This window comes from Pygocentrus nattereri, chromosome 3 (genome assembly GCF_015220715.1).
Source record: "Pygocentrus nattereri isolate fPygNat1 chromosome 3, fPygNat1.pri, whole genome shotgun sequence".
In the NCBI taxonomy this organism is placed as follows: Eukaryota; Metazoa; Chordata; class Actinopteri; order Characiformes; family Serrasalmidae; genus Pygocentrus; species Pygocentrus nattereri.
This window is the reverse complement of record NC_051213.1, coordinates 46,509,855-46,532,168: the sequence shown is the minus strand read 5'-3', so window position 1 is coordinate 46,532,168 and position 22,314 is coordinate 46,509,855. Positions and strand designations below refer to the sequence as shown.

The 22,314-nt window shown below is 44.2% G+C and overlaps 1 protein-coding gene across 1 annotated transcript in view; it reads right to left on the bottom strand.

The window, feature by feature from the left end:
* Window positions 1-20,807, bottom strand: part of erfl3 (Ets2 repressor factor like 3) — a 92,894-nt gene extending 72,087 nt beyond the window's left edge. Inside the window, exon 1 of the mRNA XM_017706080.2 lies at window positions 20,214-20,807. Coding sequence (XP_017561569.1) covers window positions 20,214-20,235 — 22 coding nt within the window. The 5' untranslated portion in view covers window positions 20,236-20,807. The remainder of the gene's footprint in view (window positions 1-20,213) is intronic.
* Window positions 20,808-22,314: the final 1,507 nt, after the last annotated feature.

The window sequence follows — 22,314 nt, the reverse complement described above, 5'->3', positions numbered from 1 at the left end:
GTGTAGTGCCCTGAGAAACGTGCACGCTTTAACACACTGCAGGTGTTACGCTGAGTCACCCTCATGACAATACACACACACACACACACACACACACACACACACACACAGAGACACACAATATGCAGCCCTGGCATTCATCCACTGAATGTCATTAACTCCGACTACGAGAACAGGGCAGCGACAATTAGAGGCCGATTAGAAGCTGAAAGTCGTTCAGATATAATGTTTCTATCATATACACCAATCAGGCCTGACATTCTGACCACCTCCTTGTTTCTATGCCCATTGTCCAGTTTATCAGCTCCACTTACTGTATAGCTGCACTCTGTAGTTCTACAGTTACAGACTGTAGTCCATCTGTTTCTCTGATACTCTGTTACCCTGTTCTTCAGTGGTCAGGACCCCCATGGACCCTCACAGAGCAGGTAATATTTGGGTGGTGGATCATTAACAGCACTGCAATAACACTGAAGTGGTGGTGGTGTGTCAGTGTGTGTTGTGCTGGTACAAGTGCTGCTGTAGTGACCTCAGTGTCTCTGCTGGACTGAGAACAGTTCACCAACCAAAAACATCCAGCCAACAGCGTCCTGTGACCACTGATGAAGGACTAGAGGACGACCAACGCAAACTGTGCAGCAGCAGATGAGCTGTCGTCTCTGACTTTACATCTACAGGGTGGACCGACAAGGTAGGATCGTCTAATAGAGTGGACAGTGAGCGAACTGATCCACAGACCAGCACAGTGCACACTAACACGGCACCACCCAAATGTGAGGGTCCATGGGGGTCCTGACCACTGAAGAACAGGGTAACAGAGTATCAGAGAAACAGATGGACTACAGTCTGTAACTGGAGAACTACAAAGTGCAGCTATACAGTAAGTGGAGCTGATAAACTGGACAGTGAGCATAGAAACAACATAATGTTCGGCCTGACTGGTGTATATGGCCATTCTGACAGGCCGCTATACATCAGAGGAAGCGTAGGGGGCGATATGGCTTCTGTTTTCTTCCGCTATCAACGCAGAAATCGCCGAATGATTCCTTGCTGTGATGTTAAGAGGGAACAGTAGGAGGCCTAATGGTTAGATTCGTTGATTAATCAAATAAAAGGCCACAGATTAATCACCAGCCCACAAGAGAGAACCTGAGAGGAGCCTCAGAACCCTGAGCAAAAAACACACGAGAAGCACATTGCATAACCTTGGGGAGCATGCAGGGTACTAGACAGCAGGACTACGGTCTCCTGCTGGGAAGAAGACACAACACCAGGATGCTGCGCTCAAGGTAATGAGGGACGAGTGAGCAGAGCAGAGATGTTCTCCAATAGAGGAGAAAAGAGACGGGCGGGAGTCACACAAGCACATTTATGCTTTTCTCCAAAGAACCGAGTCGGAAATCGACACCCGTGAAGCATCAAACGTGCGCAGAGCTCATTCAGCAAGCGCATTTCAGAAGACCAGCCACCCTGACAAGAGGAAATCCTTCAGATGTGAGCGTTTCACACTCTGTTAATAGGTCAACTGCTGTGTTTTCCATTGACTCAATCATTATGTTACACAAACGACACAAAGTTCGATATTCCTGCTGCTAGGGAAGCAAGGAGATATCGGAATCGTTAATATTGGACCCAATCCCATTTCTGACTTTTATCTCTTCCCCTTGTTTTCAGGTGTAAACTTGCACCTTGGAACCGAGTTACAAGGGGTTCCCCTCTGAAATGGGACACTCAAATAGCCACTAGTGCTGCTCTGTAGGCGGCCCCGCCCGTCTGCAGTGACCGCAGAGGAGGGTGAAGTTCAGCTCCTCACTGCTGGGCTTTAGTTACATTTAGGGATCATAAGCCTTCAAAGAGGGGGGCAGTTATTTATTATCACCCCCCCTAATTCTTCAGTGATATGAAGCTGAAGTCAGATATTCACCGGCTTCTTGGCTGAATTTCCCATTCCACCTTAAATGGTTATTTAAGGTGGAACGGGAAATGTAGCCAGTTAGCCATCGAGACGTCAGCAAACTAGTAGTGATTTTTTACGCTTACGACGAAAACGACCATAATACGCTGAAACAACGTTAAACTAAGGTAATACAGAGGTCATCGTTTTTTTCTGGCTTTGGTCGCTTCTGCATCTTGCTGGTTTTTCTTTTTTTTTCCCCAAAAACGCTCCGTTTAAGGGCCATGTAGTCCCACCACTTCACCCTACTCCTCTATCATAGCAAAAATCGGGACGCCTTACCCCTGGAGGTGAAAGCGCAAAACAGGATAAATGGTAGGGGTGAGGGATGAAATGGGATTGGACCTTGATATTATCATCACACACACACACACACACACACACACACACACACACAAAGACGTCGTGCTCTGAGACACATAAGCTGGACGTCCGTCCCACCGCCGTCTTTTAAAGATCACAGCATGAACTTCGTCTCCTCTGCAGACCAGCTTCTGCTCCGCCGTGGTGAACGGTATAAACTCTCACTGTGACGCGACGCTCATGCAGAACGGACTTAAACTTTCCGATAGGGAACGTAATCGGATTCAGGCATTTACACGGATATTATTCTTCTATTTATCGGATTATTTACAGGATTACCCGCCTCGTTCAATCAGATAGAAAGTGTATTCCGAATGTCCTCAGTCGGACTAGGATATTCCGACTGAGTTGTTTACACGGACGTATTCTATCCGGTTTGAGCTCTTAGTCGAATTGTTAAGGGATTATTAGGCTGCATGTGAATGTGGCTACTGATTGGCCAGCTTGGTTCTTAACACACCTGATTAAAAAGCGCACGCGCCCCGGCAGTCCGTCATTTCTGTGTATTAAAACTTGACGTACGTTTCTCGGGTCCTGTAATCTCAGAGAAAGACTCCACTGTCCACTTCTACAGCTACAAGTCCATTTTATGGGCTTTGTGCAAGAGTCCAGTAGCAGTAGCACTCAGGCAGTCCAGCTCCCAGCCAAGGGATTCACACACACACACCACAGTAGCACAGTCCTGATAACACATGGAGACCTCAGCATGTAGACGCGCAAGGTTGTGCCCCTGTGTGTGTGTGTGTGTGTGTGTGTGTCTTGGGAAGCAGGCTTTTCCAAGAAAGAAGTGCGATGTGTGAGAGTCTGCATGCATGTGAAGAAGTGTGTGAGGTGAGTGTGTATGCATGTGGGCTCTTGTATTGCTATACTTGTGAGGACCCCATGTCCTCACTAGGATAGGATTGGATTCAATTCTCACTCACGTCAGGACATTTTGCCGGTCCTCACTCGAACACGCGTTGTTTTCAACGCAATTACTTAATTATTTGCAAACTAAAAGAGCAGAAAATTTGAGGTTAAGTTTAGGTTTAGGTGTAGTATTATTTAGCTACAGTAACACAAAAATCAATAGAAACCTATGGAGGTCCTCACGTGTATAGCACGACAAACGTGTGTGTGTGTGTGTGTGTTTGTGCAAGGCTTTTCCTGGAACAAGTAATGCAACACAGGCTGCAGTGATTTAAGCTCCGAACAGGAATGTGGGAGGTCCACGTTTTCCACCAAAACAGATCGGCGTGTGCGGGCGTGTGCATGTGTGTGCGCGCGCATGAGCGTATGTGTGTATGTGTATGTGTGTGTGTGTTCCATGTCTGGTGGACCATAAAATGACGCCCCAATTACTGGTCATCGATACCGACACTCATTGGCCATTACTGAAAATCAATAACTTACTATAGACTGTGCATATAGACGATAACATCTCTAGTAAACGGCACACTGCCAAGCGTCATCGCACCATCTAAAGACCACCACAGACGGCCCCCCAAATCAATCGCAGGTTTATTACGTTCTTTAAAAAATACGCCCAATGAATTTACACAGGGGTCTAACGCGCATAACCATGTATGTGGGCATGTTCGGCCTAGCCTGTCTAGATTGTCTCAGCTTTGGGGTCTTCATAGTTCTTTGAAACACTACTCAGATGGTTTTCTGCACTCTTAAAAAGATGGTTCTTCAAGGGTTCTTTAGTAAAAGGAATGGTTCTTTACCGAACCATGAGCAGGAACTACGTGCATGCTTTAACGGCCCTTCAGACCGATTAAGAATGGGTTGTATCTAGTACTACATAGGACCATTTCAAGCTGAAATTGTTCTCTGTATGGTGAAATGGTTCTTCAGACTGATGGAGAACAGTTACGATGTCAAGCTTGTAACAATTTTCAAAAAGGTTCTACACAGAGCCATATACAACACATTGTCCATCAGTCTAAAGAACCATTTCATCATGCATAGAATCATTTAAGCTTGCAAAGGGTTCTTTCGGCGTTTATGGATCTATGCAGATTCGGCTGTCTTTACTAAAGAACCCCTGAAGAACCATACAGACGTACGGTACTGTACAAAACACTTGGGCAGACATGAAAATGTCTCTTAAAAAGGACAGCCCTTCTAGGGTTCTTTAGTAAAGGGAATGGTTCTACTCGGAACCATCAGTTCTGTGTAGAACCTTTTCAAGCTTAAATGGCTCTCTGCATGGTTAAATGGTTCTTCAGACTGATGGAGAATGTGTTGCATGTGGTTCTATAGAGCACCAAAGAGAGTTGTGCTACTGTCACGATGGCAAGCTTGTAACCATTTCCAAAAAGGTTCTATACAGAACCATATACAACACATTTTCTATCAGTCTGAAGATCCATTTCACCATGCAAAGAACCATTTAAGCTGGAAAGGGCTCTAGATAGAACGGATGCTTTGAAATAGAGCCATTCCCTTTACTAAAGAACCACTGAGGAACGAAAGATTTGGGCAGACGTGAAAATGTCTCTTTAAAAAGGGGTTTTTAAGTAAAGGGAACGGTTCTACACAGAATCTTCGGTTCTATATCAAATCGGTTCAAGCTTAAATTGTTCTTCGAAGGGTGAAATCGGTCCAGAGATTGACGGAAAACGTGGTTTTGTACAAAACATGAACGAAACATGTCGTCCAGCCAGGAAACCGTAGAAAAGCGGTGCATGACACTGAGATTTGAACGTGCCCCAGTTCTTCTCGGGTTGATTTAGCTGCAGAATAAGGGTGCGTTTATCTCTATTTTGATTTCTTTGGTCTGAACCACACCTAAATGGGACAGTGAGTATGTCGAGTGATATTCTAAAGAAATGAGCCATGAGAAGCTGCATGTTACCACCACATAACCACAACGCTAAGTGGGGCAAAATCACTGTAACACAAGGCCTCGAGCAGCTAACCTGTCACTTTTACCCATAATATAGCTGATTTGTGTGTGTATTGAGTATTTCAGAACGGCTTTGAAGAGGTTTCAGTATTGTTATAAAACTGATTCATTCTGTATTTGGTCCGTATGGACGTGTTTGGTGTTCACACTTGAAATAAACCGCATCAGAATACGGAAACAGACCAAGATGCTCCTTCTTATGAGGTCTCAGTGCACTTACTGGGTGGGTTTTAAGATGTTTCAGCATTGTTTTAAACTGAATCATTCTGTATTTGGTCCAGATAGATGTGTTCAGTGTTCACACTCGAAATAAACCGCATCCGAATACAGAAACGGACCAAGATGTTCCTTCTCAGGGGGTCTCATTGCACTTACTGGGTGGGTTTTAAGATGTTTCAGTATTGTTTTAAAACAGTCATTCTGTATTTGGTCCGTATGGACATGTTTGGTGTTCACACTTGAAATAAACCGCATCAGAATACGGAAACGGACCAAGATATTCCTTCTTATGGGGTGTCAGTGCACTTATTAGGTGTACACCAGCGTTCTCGCTTAAAGCAACGGGGTTTGTCGTAATCAAATCAAACCTGCCAAGTGTGAACACACCCTTAAAGTAAACGCATCCCTGAGTTTGCCCAAACTCCAAATGTCCTGTAGGAAATGACAGGATATTTACCAACATAGGGCTGGGCAACATGACAACAGCCCTGGGCTATTTCTACACACTTAAAAATGATGGTTCTCAAAGGGTTCTTTAGTAAAGAAAATGGTTCTATATCCAAATACGAACACCAAGAACCCCTGATTCCTGATGAAAGGGTTCCTTGCATCACAAAAGTGTTCCTCAGACTGATGGAGAATGTGCTGTATGTGGTTCTATATAGCACCCTTTTTGAAAGGGTTTCTGTCTAGCACCAAAAAGGGATCATCCATTGTCTCAATGTCAAGCTAGTTACAATAAGAGAACCCTATTGGTGCTAAACAGAACCCAAAAAGCACATTTTCCATGCACCTGATAAACCCTTTCATGGTGCAAAGAATCATTTAATCATCGTGTCCCTGGTTTAATAAAGAACCCTCGAAGAACCGAAAAACTAATTTTCCGTGTGTAGATGTTTTGGCAATAGGAGAAAGTTGCGGGATTCTTTACAAACGTGGGAACGCTAAGCTTCTTGCATTACAGATTGGGTTAAAATCACAGTGATACTTCAGGAGTAACTGCCTTACCCCACCTCTTTCTGTTAAACTAATCCCATCTCCATAGTACTTAAGAGAAAGAGAAGGAGGCTCAGCGGTAAAGCAGAGACAGAAGGCCTTGCTTTCACTGTGTTGAGTAAACCCTGGTGCAGTCACCTTGGTGAGGCCATTAGCCTGCATGCTTTACCCAGTAAAACCAGGGAGTGTCCTGCTCTGCCAGTCTCAGAACTAGGTCATATCCCGTCACAGGAGCCTCTGTTTAACGCTGATCCCAACAGCTGGCCACAGCTCTCTGTGTGTGTGTGTGTGTGTGTGTGTGTGGGTGTGGGTGTGTGGGATAAGTGAGTGTGAGAGAATGACACAGATACTCTACCTGTATGAGCTTTTGAGCACTGAGCTGAGAGGAGCGGGTGCTACTGTGGAAACAATTTAAAAGCCATTATACCCTCACCGGCCACTTTATTAGGTAATGTTCAATTGCTTGTTAACACAAATAGCTGATCAGCCAATCACACGGCCGCAGCTCACTGCATTTAGGCATGTAGAGGTGGTCAAGACAACTTGCTGAAGTGCAGACCGAGCATCAGAACGGGGAAGAAAGGGGATTTAAGGGACTTTGAACGTGGCGTGGTTGTTGGTGCCAGACGGGCTGGTCTGAGTATTTCAGAAACTGCTGATCTGCTGGGATTTTCACGCACAACCATCTCTAGGGTTCACAGAGAACGGTCAGAAAAAGAGGAAACAGTACTCAACAGTAACTCAAATAACCAACCAGAATCTCTGAGGAACGTTTCCAACACCTTGTTGAAAGTGTGGGACAAAGAATTAAGGCAGTTCTGAAGGCAAAAGGGGGTCCAGCCTTTTACTAGCAAGGTGTACCTAATAAAACGGCCGGTGAAACTAGTGAAACTACACGGTCATCATCAGGCAACAACATGCTGAACAGGGCGTCTGAATACCGCATATGTTAATTAAGCGGAAACAACTAGAATATTTTTCTGGGATCGCTGCCATAAAACAGGTTTTCAGACCACTGTGTGTGTGTTTTCGCCATATCATCACTTTGGTATTAAGCACGGTGATACATAGTATCTGTATAAAAGTCTAAATTTTGGTAATTAAAGGAATTATTAGTCTGGTCATGTCATATCAAATTAAACTTTTCTTGTTTTGTTTGCTCTGTAATGTTTATATGATCCACACAGTCGCTCTGACAGACTGTAATACACTACAGGAAGCGTAGGGGGCGATACGGCTTCTACTGTTTCATTTAAAAAGCTCTATAATGTTCATATGATCCACACAGTCGCTCTGACAGACTGTAATACACTACAGGAAGCGTAGGGGGCGATACGGCTTCTACTGTTTCATTTAAAAAGCTCTATAATGTTCATATGATCCACACAGTCGCTCTGACAGACTGTAATACACTACAGGAAGTGTAGGGGGCGATACGGCTTCTACTGTTTCATTTAAAAAGCTCTATAATGTTCATATGATCCACAGTCGCTCTGACAGACTGTAATACACTACAGGAAGCGTAGGGGGCGATACGGCTTCTACTGTTTCATTTAAAAAGCTCTATAATGTTCATATGATCCACACAGTCGCTCTGACAGACTGTAATACACTACAGGAAGCGTAGGGGGCGATACGGCTTCTACTGTTTCATTTAAAAAGCTCTATAATGTTCATATGATCCACACAGTCGCTCTGACAGACTGTAATACACTACAGGAAGCGTAGGGGGCGATACGGCTTCTACTGTTTCATTTAAAAAGCTCTATAATGTTCATATGATCCACACAGTCGCTCTGACAGACTGTAATACACTACAGGAAGCGTAGGGGGCGATACGGCTTCTACTGTTTCATTTAAAAAGCTCTGTAATGTTTATATGATCCACACAGTCGCTCTGACAGACTGTAATACACTACAGGAAGCGTAGGGGGCGATACGGCTTCTACTGTTTCATTTAAAAAGCTCTATAATGTTCATATGATCCACACAGTCGCTCTGACAGACTGTAATACACTACAGGAAGCGTAGGGGGCGATACGGCTTCTACTGTTTCATTTAAAAAGCTCTATAATGTTCATATGATCCACACAGTCGCTCTGACAGACTGTAATACACTACAGGAAGTGTAGGGGGCGATACGGCTTCTACTGTTTCATTTAAAAAGCTCTATAATGTTCATATGATCCACAGTCGCTCTGACAGACTGTAATACACTACAGGAAGCGTAGGGGGCGATACGGCTTCTACTGTTTCATTTAAAAAGCTCTATAATGTTCATATGATCCACACAGTCGCTCTGACAGACTGTAATACACTACAGGAAGCGTAGGGGGCGATACGGCTTCTACTGTTTCATTTAAAAAGCTCTATAATGTTCATATGATCCACACAGTCGCTCTGACAGACTGTAATACACTACAGGAAGCGTAGGGGGCGATACGGCTTCTACTGTTTCATTTAAAAAGCTCTATAATGTTCATATGATCCACACAGTCGCTCTGACAGACTGTAATACACTACAGGAAGCGTAGGGGGCGATACGGCTTCTACTGTTTCATTTAAAAAGCTCTATAATGTTCATATGATCCACACAGTCGCTCTGACAGACTGTAATACACTACAGGAAGCGTAGGGGGCGATACGGCTTCTACTGTTTCATTTAAAAAGCTCTATAATGTTCATATGATCCACACAGTCGCTCTGACAGACTGTAATACACTACAGGAAGCGTAGGGGGCGATACGGCTTCTACTGTTTCATTTAAAAAGCTCTATAATGTTCATATGATCCACACAGTCGCTCTGACAGACTGTAATACACTACAGGAAGCGTAGGGGGCGATACGGCTTCTACTGTTTCATTTAAAAAGCTCTATAATGTTCATATGATCCACACAGTCGCTCTGACAGACTGTAATACACTACAGGAAGCGTAGGGGGCGATACGGCTTCTACTGTTTCATTTAAAAAGCTCTATAATGTTCATATGATCCACACAGTCGCTCTGACAGACTGTAATACACTACAGGAAGCGTAGGGGGCGATACGGCTTCTACTGTTTCATTTAAAAAGCTCTATAATGTTCATATGATCCACACAGTCGCTCTGACAGACTGTAATACACTACAGGAAGTGTAGGGGGCGATACGGCTTCTACTGTTTCATTTAAAAAGCTCTATAATGTTCATATGATCCACACAGTCGCTCTGACAGACTGTAATACACTACAGGAAGCGTAGGGGGCGATACGGCTTCTACTGTTTCATTTAAAAAGCTCTATAATGTTCATCTGATCCACACAGTCGCTCTGACAGACTGTAATACACTACAGGAAGCGTAGGGGGCGATACGGCTTCTACTGTTTCATTTAAAAAGCTCTATAATGTTCATATGATCCACACAGTCGCTCTGACAGACTGTAATACACTACAGGAAGCGTAGGGGGCGATACGGCTTCTACTGTTTCATTTAAAAAGCTCTATAATGTTCATATGATCCACACAGTCGCTCTGACAGACTGTAATACACTACAGGAAGCGTAGGGGGCGATACGGCTTCTACTGTTTCATTTAAAAAGCTCTATAATGTTCATATGATCCACACAGTCACTCTGACAGACTGTAATACACTACAGGAAGCGTAGGGGGCGATACGGCTTCTACTGTTTCATTTAAAAAGCTCTATAATGTTCATCTGATCCACACAGTCGCTCTGACAGACTGTAATTCACTACAGGAAGCGTAGGGGGCGATACGGCTTCTACTGTTTCATTTAAAAAGCTCTATAATGTTCATATGATCCACACAGTCACTCTGACAGACTGTAATACACTACAGGAAGCGTAGGGGGCGATACGGCTTCTACTGTTTCATTTAAAAAGCTCTATAATGTTCATATGATCCACACAGTCGCTCTGACAGACTGTAATACACTACAGGAAGCGTAGGGGGCGATACGGCTTCTACTGTTTCATTTACAAAGCTCTATAATGTTCATATGATCCACACAGTCGCTCTGACTGTTATATACTACAATATACTACTATAATGCGCCATGATGCTCATATGGATGTCATTCTGACAGACTGCAATACACTAAAGGAAGCGTAGGGGGCGACATGGCTTCCACTGTTTCATTTAAAAAGCTCTATTCAGTGCTCGACATTGTTAAAAAGTGTAGGGGGTGATATGGTTTATATTTACTATATTTAAAAAGCTCTATAGTGTTCATACGATCGACGCCGTCACTCTGACAGATTGTAATACCCTACAAGAAGTGTAGGGGGCGATATGGCTTCCAGTGTTTCATTTAAAAGGTGCTCTATAACACTCTATAATGTTCACACGACACATGCCGTCATTATCACAGACGTTAACGCACTTCAGGAAGTGCAGGGCGACATGACTTCAGTTCTGTTTTACCAAAAAGAAGGAACCACTTGTTGCACACACAGCGCTTTGAATAGCAGGGCTGGCAAAGCAAAAGGAAAACCAAAGAAGGCTTAATAGTTCAGATTAGTCGACTGAGTAATAGTTGACAGACTCGTCGACTTTAGAAATAATAGCAGCTGTGAGGTAAACCTCAGTCGCCGCGGGAGGGGGGGGGGGCGCACTGGGGCCGCATGTCATCGGACGTCCAGCATGTGAACGATGGGTGTGTGTGTGCGCTAGAATGTAGGGTGAGGGGGTGCGGCTATAGAGGGTCATCGAGTCAGGGTCATACACACACATGCGCTCGCCTGCGCCCTGAATGCATACAGAAGGGCCTCTGTGTCTCCTGATGATCCATAAATGACACCAACACATGGACGAGCTCCCGGTCTACGCGGCCATTATAGGAAGAGGACGGGGCGCACACACTGGGCCGTGTTACCCCCTTACACAGAGCGGACACACGCCCCCTATTGTTCTCAGCAGGGAAAAATAAACAAAATGCTATTCAGCCACAGAGGACATCCCATTCGTCATGCAAGCGTACGCACCATCCTTTCCTGCGCGCTGGCTTCCATTACATCACAGCACCATGAGCTCCACGGCCTCATGGGTCTAACTACTGACAGTTAAAACACACTTCGGCGCTCCTAGACTCCTGACTTAGGCCGAATCCAGCGCCAATATTTTGGGCTTCCATGTTTTACATTTTCAAATGTACACCGTCCTTCGCTGTACACAGCGACAACATGACGGGACGCTGTTTGACAGGACGAGGCAAATAAAGATCACACACACACACACACACACACACACACACACACACACACACACACACACAGAGCTTGCTGAAAGGGCACGTCAGCACGGAGGTGAGCGCAGATGCTGAACTTGTTCCAGAGTAACCGATACCGGCTATGCAACACCCCTACATGCTAAAATGCAGAGATAGGAACTTATCCGAGCAAAAAGAGAACAGCAGACACCCCAAACCAGCACTCAGTTAGACATCTGAGGTCATTTCAGAGCCTTCCCAGGAAAACAGCACAAAGATTTAACAATTAAACCACACTCGGTTAAAAACGAGAGGCCAGCTCCACTTCAAATTACACAGTAACTGGTTTCAGAGCTTAGGAGCTCACCAACCAAGACTCCAACTAAAATGAGTCTTCACTTCTTCTGTTGCTTCCGAGTTACTAAATAAGGAAAATAGATTATATATATAGAAATATATACACACAGACACACACACAATCCTTCTAGGTGATCTTGTGGCCTCGCTGGGGTTCAAACTCACAACCTCCTGAGATGATGGCTTAGTCCACTGCACCCCTCAGGAACACCTGAAGAACCTCAGATTTTCTGTCCGTAAATGTTTAGAAAATCTTTGTTGTTTGAAAAGTTGCATGTGTGGCAACTGTCTAATAATTCACCATAACATCAGACTGTTCATGAGTTTGAATCCCGGCAGTGTCACAGCTGACCACATCTGGAAGCCCGAGTGGAGAGGGCGTCTCATGGCACTGCGTTCTACAGGGAGATTCACTCGAAAGAGGCCCCGAATATTCTGCTGTAACTCTCGTTAGGATGAAGCCATCTCAACCAAAAAAATACGCTACATATCCTCATCGACGTATTCGTGTAAACGATTGCATTACGTGTGATGCTGGAAGTGATCTTACCCGGAGGTAAGCGTGGCGACGGCTGTCCGGCGCCCACCGCGTCGCTCCGACGCAGGGGCATCCCAGCTTGTTCGAGGCTCCATACACTGAGGAGCACGTTGCTTCATCCTAGAGAGAGTTATTCCAGAACATGCAGGGCCTCTTTCGAGTGAATCTCCCTGTATTTTGTGTATCTAACTAAGATGCAGGACTAGAAACTGTAGCGGGGAGAATTCTTGACTGAACAGAGTAGTTTGAGTTGGGTGCCCTCAAGTTCAGTCAACTCCAAAAAAAAAACCTTTACATTTTTTTTTAAAAAGCAGATTTTTCATTTTTCACAGTGCAAAAAAGTGTAAGTCATTCACCATAACCGAGCCATTCAATCGTGTACCGACTTAGTACGTCAGTGGAATTTCGTTATTGTTTTTCCACCGTTATTCATTTTCCATTTGAGTGCGTGTGTTCTGATCGAAAACTAGTCACAGTGGTCAGTGAAGTGATCTCAGGCAAACAATCAAGTTACAGCGACTCAGAAACCAAATAACGCCCTTCACAGTTTGGCCAAAGTGATTCTGAGCAAAGCTGTAGTGGCTATAAATCATTCCGTGTAATTATGATGAAGTATGGATGCAATTATTGCACATAAATCTGCTACAGTCTAAGGACGTAAACTGATATTGACCTAATACGCAAATAATACATTTTGCTGCTTTGTATTTGTTGTTACTGTACAATGTGTGGTTGGTTAGTGTAGTGGGTAACGCCTCTGCCTTCTACCCTGTAGTCTGGGGTTCAATCCAATCTCCCTACACTACACCAATAAGAGTCCTTGGGCAAGACTCCTAACACCGCCTTCGCCTTCCTATGTGAAATAATCGAACTGTAAGTCGCTCTGGATAACAGCGTCTTCCAAATGCTGTAAACGGAAGCGTAATAGGTTGGTTTGGAAGCTACCTGTAACTTTCTGAGACACAACAAGTGATCAGACCTGATCTTATTTCACACAAGAACATCACTAATTTATCCAAGTTCCTGCCTAATTAGATGGTTAAGTCATTCAGAGCAGTTTGGTGTGAAATGCTCCAGTCTAGAGAAACGTGGAGACAGAACTGTTCACAGTGGTGGTGATAGGAACCAGACATCCACCCCTAAAAGCCCCCTTTAAAAAACGTATTTTGATGATAGTTTTTGGTGCATTTTTTAAAAAGGTACACGCAGGGTGGCATAAGTCAGAACAGTCCACGAAGAACTTGTGGTTGATTTAACACATTTTTTATTACTAACTTCACGGCGCTGCCATATGGCAACCATTACTTTATCTTAATTTTACTAAAAAGCAATAATATAAAATCTGTGCTTTATTGTTTTATTGTGGAAAAGGGGTTTTTGACTTTGAAAGGACAAATATTTCATGACATTACACAACCAGGAATTTTTATTATGGTGATGTTATTACCACACATTCCAAATACTAATTGAAATTATATTAATTTCCAATATTTGTAAATATTGGGTCAAACATTTCACAGAGTATACCCTGAATTTGTGCCGTCTTGCTTTCAACAAAAGCACAAAAGGATGTTTTATGTAATGTTATGGTGCTTTTATGCTTTTATGGTGCTACGGTACGACTGCATATTGTTGCCAAATGGCAAATTTACCAAGTACCCCACTAAATATTTAGATTTTTTTTTTCAATTATTTAAGTTTTTTTTTTTTAATCCAAACATTGTATCATTTTTAAGTAATAATCCATGCATTAGAGGGTAAAAAGCTCAGAATGTGTGTGTAGGTTGTAGATAGAGCAGCCTCAGGTTCAGAAATTCTGAGCTGGTAAGTTTCACTGAAGTGAACCAAACGACTCCGAATAAATCTCACCGATCCAAAAATGAAAAACTGGTGGAACTGTCCAGTACCGCTTAAAAATAAGACTACCCTTATAAAGCATTTATAAATGGTTTAAAATCAGCTTATTAATGGTTATTAATTAGGCCACACCTGCCCTAAACACCATTAATAAGCAGTTATAACACACAAATAAAAGGTTATTTACCTAACAGTGAACCCGCATTCATTCATATACACATTTAAAAATGGTTCTTTATGGGTTCTTTAGTAAAGAAAATGGTTCTGTACTGAACCATAAACACTCAAAAGTACCCGTTGCATGATTGACGAGTTCTTTGCACCATGAAAGCATTCCTCAGATTACTGAAGAATGTGCTGAAAAGGGTTCTAAACAGCGCCAAAAAAAGGTTCCTCGATTGTTGCAATGTCAGGCTTGTTACGACGGAAGAACCCTTTTTGATGCCACATAGAACCCTTTTCAAAAAGGCTCTATTCCCCCATCAATCCGACAAACCGTTTCACGATACGAAGAACCCTTTAACCATACGACGGGTTCTTTGAGCATTCAGGGTTCTATATAGAACAGGTTTCTTTACTAAAGAACCCTTAAAGAACATTCTTGCTGCCTGCTGATCTTACTTTGTCTACTTCTTCATCAATGACCATTACAAGTGTCAGCTTCACCAGATATAACAGCTCACATTCCCCCCTTTATTAATGTGTTATAACTGCCCAATAATGTGCTTTAAGGTGTTTATGATGTAATTAATAACCATGAATGAGCTCATTTTAAGGGCATTACACGTCAGCTTCATCAGATATAACAGCTCATATTCCCCCCTTTATTAATGTGTTATAACTGTTCAATAATGTGCTTTAAGGTGTTTATGATGTAATTAATAACCATGAATGAGCTCATTTTAAGGGCATTACACGTCAGCTTCATCAGATATAACAGCTCATATTCCCCCCTTTATTAATGTGTTATAACTGTTCAATAATGTGCTTTAAGGTGTTTATGGTGTAATTTATAACCATGAATGAGCTCATTTTAAGGGCATTATACGTCAGCTTCATCAGATATAACAGCTCACATTCCCCCCTTTATTAATGTGTTATAACTGCCCGCTAATGCACTTTAAGGTGTTTATGGTGTAATTTATAACCATGAATGAGCTCATTTTAAGGGTAGTCTCATTCTAAAGTGGTACCAACTGTCCTTTAAGTGTTTAATAAACTAAAATAAAAAAAAAAGTCATTTCAATTTTGGCTCCTTCAATTAGTTCAATCAATTTAGCGGCAAGGAGGAACCAAGCGCAGTGAGTCAAACACTGAAATTATCCCTCACGGGCCCTGCTGGGTAATGACGGCATCCAAAGCCGGCGCGGATGTGTTTACTGCGCGGGGAACGAGCGGATATTGAAGTGCCCGTCAGAGAGGAAGGAGCAACGCTAAGTGTGTGCCTCTTATCGACCGTGATTCATGTGGCGAGGGCTTTATGATGCAGCCGATAGCGTCTTTGTTACGTCGACACACGCGGACGCGTCTTATCGGGACGCGCAAGCTCTCAAGATAGTGCATTGTTTCAGCCTCTTGTTGCCATGGAAAGCTTAAGTGCTTTCAGAGAAAAATCCTCTCGGCGCGAGGAGACGTTCGAAGCGCGCCACTGTGGGTGTGCGAACTTGCAGGTACGAGCGCCGACTGAAGCGATAGTGAAAAATCAGACGGAGAGAGCTGCCTGAAACCACATCCTCTTCTCAGTACTGTATCTCTCTCGCTCTCACACTCGCGCACACACAGCACCCAACTATCGGGGTCACGGTGCGGCCCGCCGAGCTGCAGATCGACAAAACCACAAGGCACTTGTAGTAGTAGTAGTTGGCGGTGGCTGACTTTACCACTTAAACATAAACACTGCACCGCTGTAAGTAGATAATCAGCGTTATTTTAAGCAATAGCACTTTAAAGGTGCGGGGAAAATCTCTGTAAGCCTTTAAGCTGCTGCGTTTCAACTTCTTACTCTCTTGGCTTATTATTCGTAAGACTGTTACTCTATTCGCGTCAGGGCTGAACCGTTTTTGGGAAAGATGCTTTGAATTGCCATTACTTTCTAGAAATTAAAGCTCAGGCCTGTTCTTCTGGCTCGAGGCCCAGATAAAGTCTGCTAGACATCCAGTAAGTTGTGGCTGTGATGTCACAACACATGGAGGTTTGCTTGCTGCTGATTGGTCTACAGGCAGTTCAGAAGCTCCGTGTTGTTGCGTTAAACTCCCCGTCTTAAGACTTCGTGTTTTAGATCATTCAGCCTATCGATATATCGTCCGTGTCCATTTTTTGTCGGTTTTTGTTTTTCGACATCGTTTCACCACAGCAGCTTCCTTCACGTTGTGTGAGAATTCCATGATGAACGGGCCAACGGAAATGCTGTAAAATCACTTGGAATAAAGTCTCTTTACATTGACTTATATAGAAAGGTAAGAGGGTTTTAGCCCTCTCCTGTAAAGTTGCTATTTTGGAGACTATAATGGATACTATAATGTGTGTGTGTGTGTATATAATATACACACACACACACACACACACACACACATATCAGTAATTATTCAGTACCTACGACGAGGCTCCACAGACAGGCCTCTATAGTTCAAAGGGTTAAGTTCTCAACCCCCCTCCAGCCTAGAGTTCCTGATTAAACTGCCTTGAGATAAAACTTGACTCTTTCCCAACTCGTCGTTTAGTCCCACCTGCATAGCACGGTTTCTTGTTTTTCCAGCTCCAACACACCTAATTTAACTCAAGAAGGGCTTGAAGGCTGGATAATGATATGATTCCATGATCAGGGTGTAGGGAAAACACACACAACTGTGCAGGGCTGCTAGGCTGAAGTTGGGAAATACTCATGCACACCAAGACCTGAGCTGACCCAAGGGCCATCGGGCCCGCCAGAAGTGGCCCAAACCCCATATCTCTTTACGCTGTGAAAGAAAAGAAGCTGTATTTTTCTTATTGTCATTTTTAAACATACTTTTAAGAAGAAAAACGATAGCACGATGCTATAAAACAGCATCTTTACTCGTCTGACTGGACCTCGGGCCACAAAAACCTCGGGCCAGGACTTCGTTTAAAGGAAAGGGTCACCGAGAAATCGAACGTACACGTTACCCCTTTGCGTGTCTGCTGCACAGACCTTATAGCTCGAGTCTTATAGAAGTGAATCCTGGACGTGAATCATGTCCTCGTGATCGACGGCACCACTTTACAATTACACTACCTGTATAAAGGATTATGAATGGTTTTAAAAATGCTTATTAATTAGGCTATAAACACCTTTAAACCTTAGTAATCAGGTACTACATGTAACTGAAAGAGAGCAACGTTGAGCTCTTATATCTGATGAAAATGAAAGTGACGACGCTGACAGGTTTGGTGACGAAGATAAAGTAAGATAAGCAACCAGCAAGATCTGAGGTTTAACACTGTAGATGAACGTGGGCTCACAGTTTGGCAAGCAACAGGTCGCTGCTGCCCTGTTTATGTGTTATAACTGCTTATTAATGCTTTTAAAGCTGTTTAGGACCTAATCAATAACAGCTAGAAATACTTTTAACCATCTGTATCAGATTAAACAGTCTTAATGAGGACAGTCTGACTGTAAAGTGGTGCACTTGGGATAAAAGAGGGAACCGTGTGGTTGAGAAGTCATTCAGAGTGGTCTGACGTGAAATGGTGCACTGTAGACTCAGATTTCTTCACAGTGGTGGTGATAGGAACCTGGGGTCACTATGACTACAGCACAAATACAGCCATTTTATTTGCTTTCCAAAAATAGCCAGTGAACTTACATATATGTCTTCTAAGTTTTTTTTTATGAGTAATGATGATGGTCGTAAATCTAGAAACAAGAAAAAAAATCATTGGGGACTATTTTTCTCACAGCCACTATGAATGGGTCAAAATAAACTGATTAAAACACATTTCAAACCAAAACTGTATCGCAAAACTACCATAAAGCAATGTGTCTGACATCAGGCAACATATTCATAAGCATTTCGTGCAATATTTTTGTTCTGGAAGGGCGCTCAGGGGCGTTAAAAACTTTTCAAGACGTCTGGTTCCTATCACCACCACTCTGAACAATTCTGACTCTGCAAGTTTATCGAGAACGAAGCGTTTCACACCAAACCGCTCTGGACGACTTTGTTTACATCATAACCTTTTAATTATGCAGACATTTTGAGAAGTCGATAGAGTTTCCCTTTAACGTAACGTTAACTAGCTAACGTTAGACTAAACCTGAAGACGACTTTGACGCGCGTCGCCGTCAAAAAAATCGACGAGGGCGTTAAACGTCGCGACAAAAGGGCTCAAATGGAGACGAGAGAGTGCTTAAATGTGAAACTCTGTGAGAATAATGTGGAAAACAGGGGTAAAACTGCCTCCTTTCCCTGAAAAAAAGTGGCCGAAAGGACGCTGGTTCGTTAGCTGACGGTTGGGATTCGAATCAGTCCGGAGCTCGCGCTCGGTCCGCAGCTACTCACGCGGGCGAACAAACAAAAACAAACCGCCACACGTCGGTCAGCGCGTCCACCTTCACAGCGTGCATGACCCGCTCCAACGGGCTCAACAGGTAGCAGCCCAGACTAGGCGGACTACATGACCCCAGCTACTGCCCCCGATACCAGCCGACAGCCGCCGTAACTCGCCTGAGCTCAACTCAGCCGCAAAGTCAATAATAAAGCAGAGCGCCTGCCATCTTAAAGGGGAATTCCACCCACTTTTCACGGAATTCCTCCGTAAGTCAAAGACTAAGACCTGAACCAAGTCATTCGGGGCGGTTTGGCACGTAAATCCTCCGTTCTGGACAAACCGAGGTTGCCTTACCTAATCAGAACTGTTCGCAATGGTGGTGATAGGAACCAGACGTCCACCTCTAAAAGCTGCCCCCCAGGCCGTTTACACGCTGTTCTAGGACAGTTCTGAGGCTACGAGGCACTTTTTTAAGGCCCATTCGCGTGGGTGTAGAAGTTTTTATCAGGTGTGATGAAACTTTTTCCGTTTCCAGTCTCACCAATGTGACATATAAACACACGAGTGAGCTCTGGGTAGTAAATAAAACGGCTAAATTCGCCTGGTAGACGCGGAGACCCCCTGGCTCCATTCATCACCATCCATCTCGCTCCGAATCACTCCGAATGACTCTGTTTACATCGCGACTGAACCACGCGTCCATTTTGAAATCTGAATTCTCCTTTAAGGCTGACTGACCTGACATGAGGCTGCGCTCCCTTTGGCTGGAGGCGGGTTCTGAGAAGAGCAACCTAGTTACAGGTTGTCCGTCACGTTTTTATCCTAATCCGGCCAACGGCACCATCTAAGCGCCCGAATCTACACACAACCCATGTCAAGTTGGTCAAAAAAACCGCGAACAGGAAAGAAAAGTGAGGCAAGTTTTCCCACTTCGCCAGCTCCTCGGCCCAATTTCCCCGTTCCACCTTAAATGGTGCAGCAGTTACATTCTGGCGCCTCGCCAACTTAAGGTGGAACGGACAAATCCGAAGACTTCGTGACAAGTTTGCGACCACTTTTGCTCTCGCGAAAAGGAGAATACGCCCAAAAGAGGCTCGAATGCAGCCGCTGGGGTCATTTGAGTCTGTTTTGGTCGTGCCGTTTGAATCGTAGCTTAGCAGCGCCGAAGTTGCTCGCTGATGTGAGCCGCTCGGCTCGGCTCGGCTCGGCTCGGCTGCGGTGTGGAAGCGAAACGGCTGGGCTAACCTAGCTAAGTAGCTAAGCGAGTGTCAACAACAACGTTTCGACTGATAACGAAGGAAGGTCTGGGGCTGAACTTACCCGAGTCCCCGGGGGTTTTCATCTTTAAAAGTTGTGTAACAGTTAGTTAGCAGGCTGGGGTGTAGAGCAGAGAGAGAGAGAGGCGTCCCAGAGCAGCAGCAGCAGCGTTGAAGACGAAACAACAACACGCCGAAACTTTCACTTAAAACGTCTCGCTGACAACTTCCAGCCTCCGGTAACGTTAACCTACGGGCGCCGGGTGGGTCGTCGCCGTCGTCCCCCTCCTCCTCCTCCTACTCCTCCTCCTCCCTCGTTTCCTCTCCCTCTCTCTCACACACACTCACACACGCCCCCTCCCCAACAGCAGAGTTTTGGAGAGTGGAAGTTGATCCGGAGGCTCCCCGCACGGCTGCTGCTCAGCCCCGAGTCCCGATCAGATCAGCGCCGTCCCGGCCGAGGAAGCCGAGCCTCTCGCTCAGTGTCGCGACTTCTTGTTCTTCTTGTTGTCGTTTGTTCTAACATTTTCGCATCTCTCTCGTCTCAGAAAGCTCCCCTACCGACTTTTCTTTTCTTCGCTTTTCTCTCCTTCTCTTCTTCCTCCACCCCTCCACAGTCCGCAACTGGCGTTACACACTCTCTCTCTCTCTCTCTCTCTCACACACACTCTCTCTCTCTCTGGTGTCGTGTTTCGCCCACACGAGGAGGAGGAGAGGGAGGAGGAGGACGGAGTGGGCGTGGTCTGTGCGTGAGTGTAGGCGGGGTCACGCAGGCAGCGTCAAACACGCCGTGCAGTACCGTACTTGCTTGACGCGCCGTCGCCATGGACACCGGGGCGGTGACGTCGACGGCGAGCCAATCAGCGTCCTCGCGACAGGCCACACGTCAGCGCGTGTTTGTTTTCACTTTTTTAACCTTCAAGTTTCACGAAAAAAATAAAAATAACAATAATAAATAATAATAATAATGTGTTCATTAATTTTATCGCCAAAAAAAATAAAAGGAAATGATTTAAGGTTGTTTGTTATTATAAACAATAATACAGGCCATACACAACACTTTGCAGACCCCAGACAAACAAACAAATAAATAAGGATGCTTCAAACACACACTTTAATCATGAATCTGTGTAATCTAAAGGAATTACCTGAACTCCACCGGCCTTTCAAAATGTCGATGTATTATTGTTTTATTCATTAATTTAAACAATAATACAGGTCACACTTTGCAGCCCCAATTACATAAATAAACAAGCAACTAAATAAACGAAGGTGCTTCAAAGACACATTTGAATTTATGTCACATGGGAATTAATATAAAGGGGAATTCCACTGATTTTTCAAAATTTCCGCTCAATATTAATTTGGATTATTCATTTTTAAACAATGCTACAGGCCGCGTACTACAGTTTGAAGCCCCAACCAAGTAAATCAACACACAAGTAAATAAATAAAAAAGGATACCTCGAACACACAGTTAAATCATGAATCTATGGTACAAGTGAATCGCTATGAAGAGGAAATCCACCAACTTTTCAAATTTTCTGCACGATCCGAAGGTCAAGAAGTCACGCAGAGTGGTTTGATATGGCCATTTCATTCGCCTTATTTTGCCTTGTAGCCATATCTGTCACACGTCTGGTTCCTATCACCACCACTGTAATATAAGTTTTGATGAAGCAGTGGATTTCCCCTTTAAGACTCCCCTGCGTTTGAGCTTTGGCAACAGCACAAAGTAATTCATATTGGAATTATTACTTAATATTGTTCATCTGTTTACAGTGTGTTTGTGCCTCTGTGCCGAGTCAGGGCGGGGTGGGGGGTGGGGGTGGGGTTGGGGGGGCATGTAGGGAAGCATGCTTGTGTGATTCCTGTGTGAATATTTAAATGAGATCTGTTTGCTCAAGCATACATATCCTGTTTAAGTGCCGATAACTGGAACCGTAACAGATTCTCTTTCGTGCAGACATAGACATACACACCCACACCCACACACCCACACCCACACCCACACACACACACACACACCCACACCCACACACACGTCACACTTGGGAAGTGTAGCTCATCCCCTCCTTGTAGAGGAGCATGAGGCCCTTTTCACCCTGAACAACATGTTGCCCTTCTTCTCAGCTGGAAAACCATCTTCACTGAACATGTTAAGA